Source organism: Carcharodon carcharias, chromosome 20 (genome assembly GCF_017639515.1).
Source record: "Carcharodon carcharias isolate sCarCar2 chromosome 20, sCarCar2.pri, whole genome shotgun sequence".
NCBI classification, from domain to species: Eukaryota; Metazoa; Chordata; class Chondrichthyes; order Lamniformes; family Lamnidae; genus Carcharodon; species Carcharodon carcharias.
This window is the reverse complement of record NC_054486.1, coordinates 32,555,006-32,568,157: the sequence shown is the minus strand read 5'-3', so window position 1 is coordinate 32,568,157 and position 13,152 is coordinate 32,555,006. Positions and strand designations below refer to the sequence as shown.

Sequence of the window (13,152 nt, the reverse complement as noted above, 5' to 3'; positions counted from 1 at the left end):
AGACAATAACAGTGTCGGATGCCTTGTGTGGCTCCGTGTTTTCCATGGGGATACAATTGAATGGATTGCCCGTGGTGCTGCTGCCTACTGCAGGTGTCTTTTGCCTAGACAATCTCACCACATCTGTCCTGGTCTGGCTATGGGAGTGTGCAATGAGCAGTGACAGTCTCCTTAAGGAATCATAGGCTCTGTAACTTTCCCCAATTATCTGGTTGTATACATGTTTCATGGCCTTAGGACCAGTATATCTGGGATGCCACCTTCTCTTCAAAACCTGGCCACTGCGATGCCCATTTACACAGCACAAAATCCCTGAGGCATTTAGCAGAGACAGCACATAGAGTGTAGCTTTAAGAAGCTGACATTTACTTCCTATGAGACAAAAGAATTAAACAGCAAATAAGGATTAAAAGAGGAGCAGAAATCCCCAGTAAGACCAAAGTAATGTGATCTCCCTTTCTCTCCCTTTGAGAGAAAGACCCAATGTGAGAATAGGAGTCTTCCCTGCAGCGCCTGTTTATCTAGGCACTGAGTGTGTGTCATTTTGAGACCTGGGGCTCTCTGACCTTGCCCGATAAACCTATTTTTCAATCACTTAAAACACCCAGTGCACTTGCACTCTGCACTAAAGCTGAGGGTGGAGATTTATATATATTTGAATTGCTCCAGATGCTCAGTGCCCACTTAACAAATCTTTTGGTCAGATTATAGTGTGCCAGAATCATAAACAGCCACAGGCTTCAACACCCCTTACTGTACCTAGGGTCTATAGGAACAACAAAGTTTGGATTACCAACCCTACCACTTGTGGTGGACAATTTAAACAACCAACTGGAGGAGGAAGATCCACAAACATTACCATCCTCAATAATGATGGAGCCTGACACGAGTGCAAAAGTCACAGCTGAAGAATGTGCAACCATCTTCAGTGTGGTAATCTGAGATGTAATACACCTTTAAGAGTCTGTGAGCAGATTGATCACGTGACTGCAAGACCCAATAGCTGTGTAGCATGGGCTATCATGTAAATGTTAGCCTTGAGTAGGGTCTGGCTGGAAGAGCACACATCATGTTAATGCTCTGTTGTTTGTGTAAATAGCATGTGCTTCATTTTGTATTGGTCTCTGCATCTGTCGGAGATTGTAATTGACTCACCTGCTGACAGATAAGTGTGCAACCAGTTCGCAAGCAAAGCGACCCATAGTCAAATTGTAATCATCTTGGTCTGGTCCTGAGGACCCCAGCATCACAGATACCAGTCTTCAGCCTTTTTGACTCACTCCACATTATGTCAAGAAGCAGTTAAACACTGGATCAAGCAAAGGCTCTGGGGCCAAAAGCAGCCCGGCAATATTATTGAAGGTTTGTGTTCCAGAACTAGCTGTACATCTAGCCAATCTGCTCTAGTACAGTTACAACATGGCATACACCCAACAATGTGGAAAATTGCACAGGTAGTGCAAATCCAATCTGGCCAATTACTTCCCCATCAGTATTCTCTCAATCATCAGCAAAGTGATGGAAGGTGCCATTAACAGTGCTATCAAGTGGCACTTACTTACCAATAAATTACTCACCAATGCTCAATTTGGGTACTGCCAAGGCCACTCGGCTCCAGACCTCATTACAGACCAGTCAGTGGTACAGGAAGGACAGAGTTTTTCATTATTTATTTATGAGATGTGAGTGGCACTGGCAAGACCAGTTTGTTGCCCATCCCAAATTGCCCTCAACAAGGTATTAATGGGCTGCTTCCTTGATCCACTGCAGTCCAAGTGTGTAGATACACCCTGTGCCGCTAGTTAGGGAACTCCAGGATTTTGACTCAGCGCGATGAAGGAATGGTGATAGGTTTTCTGTGGCTTGGAGGAGAACTTGCAGGTTATGATGTTCCCATGCGCCTGCTGCTCTTGTTCTTCTAGTGGGGGAGGTCGCAGGTTTGGAAAGTGCTGTTGAAGAAGTCTTGGCATGTTGTTACAGTGCATCTTGACATTGCTGCCACTGTGTGCCAGTGGTGGATGGGGTGTCAGTTAAGTGGGCTGCTTTATCCTGGATGGTGTTGAAGTTCTTGAGTGTTGTTAGACCTGCATTCATCCACACAAGTGGAGAGTATTCCATCCCATTCCTGACTTGTGCCTTGTAGAAGGTGGAAAGGCTTTGAGGAGTCAGGGGTGAGTTGCTTGCTGCAGAATTCGCAGCCTCTGACCTGGTCTTGTAGCCACAGTATTTATATGGCTGGTCCAGGTAAGGTTCTGGTCAATGGCAAATCCCCCAGGATGTTGATGCTGGAAAATTCAGTGACAGTAATGCCATTGAATGTCAAGGGAAAATTGTTAGATTCTCCATTCTTGGAGATAGTCAAACACGATCTTCCCTTAACAAATCGATGCTGACTATCCTTAATTAATCTGTGCCTTTCTAAGTGACAGTTTATCCTGCCTCTCAGGATTTATTCCAATAATTTGCCCACTACTGAGCTTAGACTGACTGGCTGTAATTATTCGATCTATCCCTCACTCCTTTTTTAAACAAGGATACAACGTTAGCAATCCTCCAATCCTCCGGCACAATGCCTGTATCCAGTGAGAGTTGGAAAATGATTGTCAGACCTTCCACTTTATCCTCCCAGGTTACTCTTAACAGCCTGGAGTACATTTCACCCGACCCTGGTGACTTATTCACTTTCAAGGAGCTAATCCCATTGATACTTCCTCTCTACCAATGTTTATCATATCCAATACTTCACGCTCCTCCTCCTCAACTACAATATCTGTATCGATCCCCCCCCCCCCTTCGTTTGTGAAGACAGATACGAAGTATTCATTCAGAATAATACCAACATCTTCCACCTCTACACATGTTAACTTTTTGGTCTTTTATAGGTCCTATACTTTCCTTTGTTATTCTCTTACTCTCAATGTCTTGATAAAACATCTTTGGGTTCACCTTGATTTTGCCTGTTAATATTCTTTCATGCCCTTTCTTTGCTTTCCTAATTTCCTTTTTGATTTCAACCCCTCCACTGCCCAAACAGTCAGAGGGAGATGGAAGAGAAAATGTGTAGGCAAATTTCTGAGAAGGGCAAAAACAATAGGAGAGTCATGGTAGGGGATTTTAACTACCCCAATATTAACTGGGATAGTTTTAGTGTGAAAGAAATGAAGGGGCAGAATTCTTGAGGTGCACTGCGGAGAACTTTTTGGCCAGTATGTAGCAAGTCCAACAAGAGAAAGCACAGTTCTGGATTTAGTTTTACGAAACGAAGCTGAGCAGGTGGAAGGAGTGGCAGTGAGAGAGAATTTTGCTGGTAATGATCATAATTCAGCTAGCTTTAACATAATTATGGAAAAGGACAAAGAACAGGAGTTAGGGTTCTAAATTGGAGCAAGGCCAATTTTACTAAGCGATTTAGCAGAAGTGGGCTGGAAGCAGCTACTTGAAGGTAAATCAGTGTCAGAGCAGTGGGAGGCATTCAAAGGGGAAATTCAAGGGGTTCAGGATGAACATGTATCCACAATGAAAAAGGGTGGGACAGCCAAATCTACAGCCCCTTGGCTGTTAGGAACTTAAAGGGTAAGGTAAGGCAAAAAAGGAAAGCTTATGCCCGAAATCGAGAACTCAATACTACAGAGAGACAAGAGGAGCATCGAAGATGGAGGGTGAAATCAAAAAGGAAATTAGAAAAACAAAGAAAGGGCATGAAAGAATATTGGCAAGTAAAATCACAGTGAACCCAAAGATGTTTTATCAATAAATCAAGAGTAAGAAAATAACGAAGGAAAGAGCAGGGCCCATAAAAAACCAAAAAGGTAACATGTGTAGAGACAGAAGATGTTGGTATGGTTCTTAATGAATACTTTGCGTGTCATCTCAAAAGAGGGGGACGATGCCGTTATTCCAGTTAAGGAGGAGGAGTGTGAAGTAATGGCTGTGATAAACATTGGGAGAGAGGAGGTATCAATAGGATTAGCATCCCTGAAAGTGGATAATCACCAGGGCCAGGTGAAATGTACCCCAGGCTGTTAAAAGAAGCCAGGGAGGAAAAAGCGAAAGGTCTGACCATCATTTTCCAATTCTCACTGGATACAGGTATGATGCCAGAGGATTGGAGGACTGCTAACGTTGTACCCTTGTTTAAAAGGGGAGTGGGGAAAAGACCAAATAATTACAGCCAGTCAGTCTAACCTCAGTAGTGGGCAAATTATTGTAATCAATTCTGAGACACAGGATGATATGTCACTTAGAAAGGCATGGAGTAATCAAGGATAGTCAGCATGGATTTGTTAAAGGAAGATCGTGTCTCACTAACATGATTGAATTTTTTGAGGAAGTACCTAGAAGGATTGATAAGGGTTGTGCAGCTGATGTGGTCTACATGGATTTTAGCAAGGTTTTTGACAAGGTTCTGTATGACAGACTGGGTAGAAAAAAAAAGCCCTTGAGATACAGGGGAATGCAGCAAGCTGGATACAAAACTGGCTCAGTGGCAGGAAACAAAGGATAATTGTCAACAGGGCGTTTTTGAGATTGAAAGGCTGTTTCCGGTGGGGTTCCACGGGGCTCAGTACTAGGTTCCCTGCTTTTTGTAGTCTATATTAATGATTTGGGTATAAATGTAGGGCGCATGATCAAGTGGGGCATGATCAAGCAGTTTGCAGATGACACAAAAATTAGCCGCGTAGTTGATAGCAAGGAGGATATAATTGAAGACTGCAGAACGATACCAACGATCATGTGGGCAGAAAAGTGACAAATGGAATTCAACCCAGAGAAGTGAGAGATGATGCATTTGTGGAGATCAAACAAGCCAAGGGAATACACAATTAATGGGAGAATACTGAGAGGTGTAGAGGAAGTGTGGGACCTTGGAGTGAATGTCCACTGATCCTTGAAGAAAGCAGGACGTCGATAAGGTGGTTAAGAAGGAATAAGGAATCCTTTCTTTTATTAGTTGAGATATAGAATATAAGAGCAGAGAGGTTGTGCTGGAACTGTATAAATTATTTGTTAGGCCACTACTTGAGTCCAGTTCTGGTCACCTCATTACAGAAAGGATATAATTGGATTAGAGAGGGTACAGAGGAGATTTGCAAGCATGTTGCCAGGACAAGAAAAATGCAGCTTTGAGGAAAGACTGGATAGGCTGAGGAAGTTCTCCTTGGTACAGAGGAGGCTGAGGGGAGATTGAGATGTACAAAACTGTGAGGTACCTGGATGGAAAGGCCTATTTACCGTAGCAGAAAGGTCAGTGACTTGTATTCATAGATTTAAAGTAATTGGTAGAATGATTAGAGGGGAGATGAAGAAAAATCTTTTCACCCAGTGGGTAGTAGGAGTCTGGAACTCTCTGCCTGAAAGGGTGGTCGAGGCAGAAACCCTCATCCAATTAAAAGGTGTCTGGATATGCACCTCAAGTGGCGCAACCTACAGGGCTATGGATCAAATATTGGAAAGTGGGATTAGGCTGGATGGCTCGTTTTTCAGCTGGGGCAGACATAATGGACAAGTGGCCTCTTTCTGTGCCATAAACTTTCTATGATCTATGGTCATTTCCTGCACTTGTGCAGTGTTATCCAGGTCTTGCTGCAAGCAAGGACTGCAGACTGCTTCAGTTTCTGAGGTTGCGAATGGAACTGAACATTGCGCAATCATCAGCAAACATTCACACTTCCGAACTTATGATAGAGAGAAGGCCATTGACGAAGCAACTGAACATAGTTGGGCCTAGGGACACTATCCTGAGTAACTCCTGAAGCAATGTCCAGGGGTTGAGATGATTGACCTCCAACAACTATAACCATCTCCCTTTGTGTTAGGTATGATTCCAACCAGTGAAGAGTTTTTACCATTTTTCTCACTGACTTCAATTTTGCTAGGGCTCCTTGATGCCACACTCGGTCAAACGCTGCTTTGATATCAAGTGCAGTCACTCTGATCTCACCTTTTGAGTTCAGCTCTTTAGTCCATGTTCACATCAAGACTGTAATGAGGTCAGGAGCCGAGTGGCCCTGGCAGAACCTAAACTGATTATCAGTGATTGCTGTTTAAGTGCCTTTTGATAGCACTGCCAACAATACCTTCCATCACTTTATGATGACAAGAGTAGTCTGATGGGGCAGTAATTTGCCTGATTAGATTTGTCCTCCTATTTGTGGACAGGACAAAGCTGAGTAATTTTCCACTTTTTTGGGGTAGATGACAGAGTTGTAGCTAAACTGGAATAGCTTGGCTTGGTGAATTACCCTCGTGGAATTCAACTGAGCATCATTCAGCAGGTTATTGCTGAGTAAGCACCACTTGATAGCATTGTTGACAATACCTGCTATCACTTTGCTGACGATCAAGAGTAGACTGACAGAGCAGTGATTGACTGGATTGGGTTTGTCCTACTTCTTGTAAACAGGGTACCTGAGAAATTTTGCACGTTGTCGGATAGATGCCAGAGTATGAACTGGTCAGTGATAGAAGAGGGATAGAGTATGCTGCAGTCAATCATAGAGGAGTGAGTACAGAACAATCACTGTGATATTTTGCACTCTCTGAAAAGTAATCCGTTACAAGCCTGGGGTTGCTGCAGCTGGATGTTGACTCTTCCTGTCCTGTTTTCCAGGTTCTGGTGAAGCAAGCTTGTCATCTGACAATATCTCTCCTTCGCAGTCTCCACAAGTCTCCTGGTAAGTAGATTACACCTTACATTGCCCTAGACCCCATTACAATCTCACACCATGCAAGCAGGGGCTCTCTGTGTTGCCTCACTTCTTGGAGACATTCATTGTAATGGAATTACAATTCCATAGGACCTTCTTACATCTCACCTTTTCTTCCTGTGTAAACCAAGACAGGACCATTATTAGGCTATTCAACTATTATGAAACCAATTTAGATCCCGCCTTCATGCACATGTGCGCATACAAACACATACATATGCACATGTACATGCACGCACACACATACGCACGTACATGTATACACAAATGTATGTGCCGGGTACATGTATGCGTGTTCACTGTCAGGTACAGAAACCATGCTGTTCCCCGCCCAATTGAGTCATTGAGCCCAACTGTGGCCTCCTGGTTGCAGCCCAGATCATGTTCAGATGGCAAAGTGCTGCTGGCGATCATTGGGTGCCACTTTGAACAGAATGCTAGGAGTTAGCTCAGTGAGGGAATCTTAATCTCTTCCTAAAAATCTAATTTTATTTTCATTTTACATTTAACATCTAACTGAAATCTACTGTTACATTTTGTTCAGACTTAAGCAGGAATGTACAAGCTCTCCACTTGAGAGCAGCTTAAGTTAGCTAATTAAGGAAACTAGCTTAAACTGTTTTTTCTGTCCCTGGGGCTGAGCTAACAACTTTGAACGGAGTCCTGGATGTTGGGTGAGCGAGAGAATTAGATGGAATGGGAAAGGAAGAGCTGCTTTCCTTTTTCTAACCTTTCACCTTGTAGGAATTGGTTCTTACTCTACTACAGAGGGAAAAGCCAGCTATTTAGTGAGTATCTGGTATTAACTGAATAAAATAATGAAGTAGCTAATTAAAACATATTAAGGATGGCAGGGCAGGTGATGATTCATGGCTGCAGCATGTGGGAGATCTTGGATGCCAGTGTGATCCAGGGCAAACATACCTGAGTAAGCATCTGCAGTTTGATCAGCTTTGGCTCAGAGTCATTGACCTGGGGGCTGAGATGCAGACACTGCAATGTATCAGGGAGGGGGAAAATTACCTGGACACTTTGTGCCAGGAAACGGCCACACCCCTTAGGATAGGGTCTTCTGATTTGGTCAGTGGTCAGGGACAAGAGTGTGTGATTACAAGTGAGGCAGGTATGGGGGTCCCAGAAGTGGAGTAGCTGCAGTCTTTGCAATTGTCCAACAGGTTTGAGATTCTTTCAGCTTGTTTGGATGAGAGTGGGGGCTGCATAGTGGATGAGATAACTGACTGTGGCACCGTGGTACAGGAAGCCATTTAAGTGGGGGGAGCAAAAAGGAATGTAGTGGTAATAGAGGAGATTTTGTGAGAGGGATCGACACTGTTCTCTGCAACAAAGAGTGAGAATCCAGAAGGTTGTATTGCCTACCTGGTACCAGGTTTGGGATATCTGCTTAGGGCTGGAGAAGAATTTGGAGTGGAGGGGAGGATCCAGTCAACATGGTTTTGTGAAAGAGAAATCATGTTTAACTAATTTATTGGAGTTCTTTGAAAAAGTAACGTGTGCTGTGGATAAAGGGGAACTGGTGGACGTACTGTACTTAGAATTCCAGAAGGCATTTGATAAGGTGCCACATCATTGCGGAAAATAAAAGCTCATGGTGTAGGGGGTAACATATTGGCATGGATAGAAGATTGGCTAGCTAACAGGAAACAGTAGACATAAATGAGTCATTTTCTGGTTGGCACGATGTAACAAGTGGTCTGCCACAGGGATCAGTGCTGGGCTCTCAACTTATTAGAATTTATATAAATTACTTGGATGAAGGGACCGAAGAAATGGTTGCTAAATTTGCTGGTGACAAAAAGATAGGTAGGAAAGTAAGTTGTGAAGAGGACACAAGGAGACTACAAAGCGATATGGATAAGTTAAGTATGTGGGGAAAAACTCTGGCAAATGGAGTATAATGTAGGAAAATGTGGAATTGTCCATTTTGGTAGAAAGGATAAAAAAGCATGTTATCTAAATGATGAAAGATTGCAGAGCTCTGAGATGCAGGTACAGCAAGTAACTAGGAAAGCTAATAGAACGTTATTGTTTATTGCAGGGAGAATTGAATACAAAAGTAGAGAGGTTATGCTTCAGTTGTACAGGACGTTGGTGAGACGACATCTGGAGTACTATGTACAGTATTGGTCTCCTTGCTTAAGAATGTAAATGCATTGGATGCACTTCAGAGAAGGCTTACTAGACTAATACCTGGAATGGACGGGTTGACTTATGAGGAAAGGTTGGACAGGCTAGGAGTTTCTGGAGCTTAGGAGAGTAAGAGGCAGTTTGATTGCAACATATAAGATCCTGAGGGATCTTGACAAGGTGAATATGAAAAGGATGTTTCCTCTTGTGGGAGAATCTAGAAATAGAGATTACTGTTTAAAAGTAAAGGGTCGCCCATTTAAGACAGAGATGAGAATTTTTTTCTCTGTGAGGGTGGTGAGTCTTTGGAACTCTCTTCCTCAAAAGGCGGTAGAAGCAGAGTCGTTGAATATTTTTAAGGCAGTACTAGATAGATTTTTGATAAGCAAGGGGGTGAAAGATTATCAGGGGTGGGTGGTAATGTGGAATTGAGGTTACAATCAGATCAGCCATGGTGCTATTGAATGACGGAGCAGGCTCAAGGCGTGGAGTAGCCTACTCCTAATTCATATGTTCATATTAATACTCTGGAGTTCGTTATTCAGGCTTCCTCGAGGAAAAAAAAAACTTAAGTTCACATCCATAAAGGAGGGGAGTATCATACACAATCTATCTACCCAGTGCATTCTGGGCCTTGCTCCTTCCCCTGGTTTCCTGCGCTCTGGGCCCTGCTCCTTCCCCTGGTTTCCTGCGCTCTGGGCCCTGCTCCTTTCCCTAGGTTTCCTGCATTCTGGGCCCTGCTCCTTCCCCTGGTTTCCTGCATTCTGAGCCCTACTCCTTCCCCTGGTTTCCTGCGCTCTGGGCCCTGCTCCTTCCCCTGGTTTCCTGCATTCTGAGCCCTACTCCTTCCCCTGGTTTCCTGCATTCTGGGCCCTGCTCCTTTCCCTAGGTTTCCTGCATTCTGGGCCCTGCTCCTTTCCCTAGGTTTCCTGCACTCTGGGCCCTGCTCCTTCCCCTGGTTTCCTGCACTCTGGGCCCTGTTCCTTTCCCTGGTTTCCTGCACTCTGGGCCCTGCTCCTTCCCCTGGTTTCCTGCGCTCTGGGACCTGCTCCTTCCCCTGATTTCCTACATTCTGGGACCTGCTCCTTCCCCCAGGTTTCATTCACTCTGGGCACTGCTTCTTGTCCTAGCCTGAATTTTTCAGTTGGCGGGCAGGCTCGGCGGGAGCGGGTGGAGGTTGGTCGTGGAGCTGACCGCAGCCCATGATCAACTCCGCGTCGCCATTTTACGTGGGCAGGTGGGCCAATTAAGGCCCGCCCAGCTTAAGGTGCAAGCCGTAGCACTCAGCGCTACCTGTGCGAGCAGTAGGGGGAGGGAGAGTCGAGTCCAGTGCTCTTTAGCGTGAAAGAGCACCACAATCTCTCTGAGGCATGGAGCTGCCTCAAGGAGATTGAAACACTTTTGACATTATTAAATAAATGGATTAAAAATAGCCCCTCATGTGACATGGTTTTTATGTTCAGGAAAAAATGTTTTACTTAATTAATAAAATCTTTAGGAAACATCATCTCACTTGAGGATGAGGTTTCCTAAAAACCATGAAAGCCGCTTAGCCTTTTTGCCTGCCCGCCAACCTTAAGGTTGGACGGACAGTGTTAACAATTAGATTAATTACATCCTTAATGGACTTAATAGGCCACTTAAATATCAGCGGGTGTGCAGCCAACTCCAGCGTACACCGCACCAAACGAAACAGCGCGAGACAGCCTGACGCCATAGCGCATCGGCGTGTCGGGGCCGCTCCCGCATGCCAACTGAAAAATTCAGGCCCTAAGTTTCCTGCACTCTGGGCCCTGCTCCTTTCCTTGGCTTCCTGAATTCTGGACACTGTTCCTCATGTTTCCTGCTCCCCGGGTCCTGCTCTTTTTTGTATCCTGTGTGCTGGGTCCCCACAGTTAAACCCCCAGCCAACTCCAGAGGATGGGAGGAAATTCTGCACTCACAGATAATAATGAATGTATTCTGTGGACTGGGTGGATTGCCTGGGATCTACCACTGAAATATCATATTCACACCATTTCTTCCTCCACAGGGAACCATCCAAGGCAAAGTCCCACCTCACTACAGGGAGCCCTGTGAAGATGGGGAGCCCCTTGGGGAAACTTGGAAACAGCAAAGACTTACTTCCCAGGTATGAGGTGCCCTGTGGGGAGGGAAATAGAGAGTGCTTGCAGCTGAAGACTGGAAGTGTGCTCTGGCTGTAATGCGGGTGACCTGTTAAGGTCACTATAACTTCAACCAGACCTCACCACCCCACCACATACACACACACACTCACACACAGTTCATGGTGTTTTGGAGTGTGCAATTGATTCACTGTTTTGACATTGTCGTTTACTGTCACTGAAATTTACTGTGCCTCTCCACATATGGTAGCTTTAGAATATTGTTTCTGGGTCTGATATTATATGTAATAGATCAGTGTCATTCAATGCATTATATAACTTTTTGTATATGTCTGTTATGTTGAAAAGCTTACATCAGTAGATACTTCCTGTATATAAATCCTAACCCATTATTGCCACATTCTTTCTGCAAATTTATGCCAACTATTTCTGTTACAAATCACAATGTCCAAATTCAAAGTAAAAATGCTCCATTGTCAGCTGGCTCCCATCGCTGTCTTGTTACTGGCTCTTATCATTAGCAAGTGCTCAATGATCTTTTTCCACAAAATGGTTTCTGAACATTTTTCATCCACCATTTTTTATCTTGAAGTAAACTCTTATTTTGGACATCAGTTTCAAATAAAAGCAAAAAAATTATATACTTCACAACAACATAATTAAATTTGTCCACTGGATTATCTTCTAATGCATTCATTGAAGTTTTTACTTGGAGTAACACCCTGCCAAAAGGCTGGAACTGGCCCTTCACCTGGTATCCTAGGGCTGTTTGATCAGACAGTGCAGAGGAAGCTTTGCTCTGTACCTAAACCAATACTGTACCTGCTCTGAGAGCATTTGTTAGGTCAGTGTAGAGGGAGCTTTAACCTGTATCTAACAGGTGCTGTACCTGCCTGGGAGAGTGAAACGATTCATGAACATGGAAGATGACATAATTTTCTTGATTTTTTCATGATGTTTAGGAGAACTCCATCTTTCAGACTTAAACAAAGCAGCTCATCGAACCTGTCCGCACAGGGAGGTGAGGGCCAACAGGACAGATGTGGAAACAATAACACCGTGCTGGGAGCAAACAGGACAGGTACCTCAACGCCTAGAATAGGACGTATCATAACGCTCACTTACTAATTGTGAGGAATGACCACTTTGTGATGTGGCATGAACCATATTGGGAATTGGGGAGCGAGCGGTTCACATGTCATAGTGAGTGTGGGGACAGCTAGGTCGCTTGTTGTGGCAAATGCAGAGAGAACCGGTTCGTGCGTTGAGGTGAAAATACGGAGAGCAGGTTTGCTAATCGAGGGGAGTGCAGGGAGAGTTGGTTCATGTTTCATGGGGAATGCAGGGAAAGTCAGTTTGTGTATCATGGGGATTGTGGTGAGAGCTGGTTTGCATATTATGGGAAGCTCTGTAAGAGCCAGTTCGTGTATTGTGAGAAGTCAGATGCAGCTAGAAAAAGTGTAAAACAAATGAGTCTGCCCAAGGGGTGAGGTAGGTTATCCCGGCACCACTTGAAAATGAAAACTTCAAACACAATCCTTAGAAGGTAGCTGGGTCGAAGCTACCCACACCTGGTAAAGCTTCAGCCCGATAAAGGTTGCTGTTCACAGTATGCTTTGATCCTCCTCTGGCATTTCCCAAACAATATTAACCCATCAGACCCAGCCATTTGTTGTGTCACATTCTCTGCTCCAGCATTCACTTATATTATGTGTTGTTATATGTTTTATAGATCCCAGTGCAATGAGTAATTCAACAGGAGATGAGCGGTCAGTGTCAGCTCCTCCACCAAAACCTCGTCACACCTATTATAACATCCACCTGTATCCAGAGGGTGGGGAACAGAAGGATCTGAGCTTGAGCACAGGTCAGTGTTATGGCCTTTCTGTGAATCTTTAGTATAAATATGCCCCAGATTGAAGTCATACCAGCACTGAGACTCATAGCCCAACCTTCCCCTGGTTACAGGTTGCCGTGTTTAACCAGCTGAAAACTATATCATCCATTATCCATACATGGGCCTTTTTCCCCAGGTAACATGTTGGAAAACATATCAATTGCTGTATCATTTTGAAATTTGTGCATGAAGCTGGGATAATTTTCAGCATAAGAGGTTGAGATTAAGATCAGAGTTCATGTTGGTAGGAGAGGGAGCCATGACCCACTAGAATGCA

The 13,152-nt window shown here is 44.3% G+C and overlaps 1 protein-coding gene across 1 annotated transcript in view; it reads left to right on the top strand.

Annotated features, from left to right (window-relative positions):
• The window catches only part of sptbn5 (spectrin, beta, non-erythrocytic 5), a 283,694-nt gene that overhangs the window by 268,326 nt on the left and 2,216 nt on the right, over window positions 1-13,152 (top strand). The window contains exons 68-71 of the mRNA XM_041214166.1: window positions 6,611-6,674; window positions 10,885-10,983; window positions 11,941-12,059; window positions 12,711-12,845. Of these exons, the coding sequence (XP_041070100.1) occupies window positions 6,611-6,674; window positions 10,885-10,983; window positions 11,941-12,059; window positions 12,711-12,845 (417 nt within the window). The remainder of the gene's footprint in view (window positions 1-6,610; window positions 6,675-10,884; window positions 10,984-11,940; window positions 12,060-12,710; window positions 12,846-13,152) is intronic.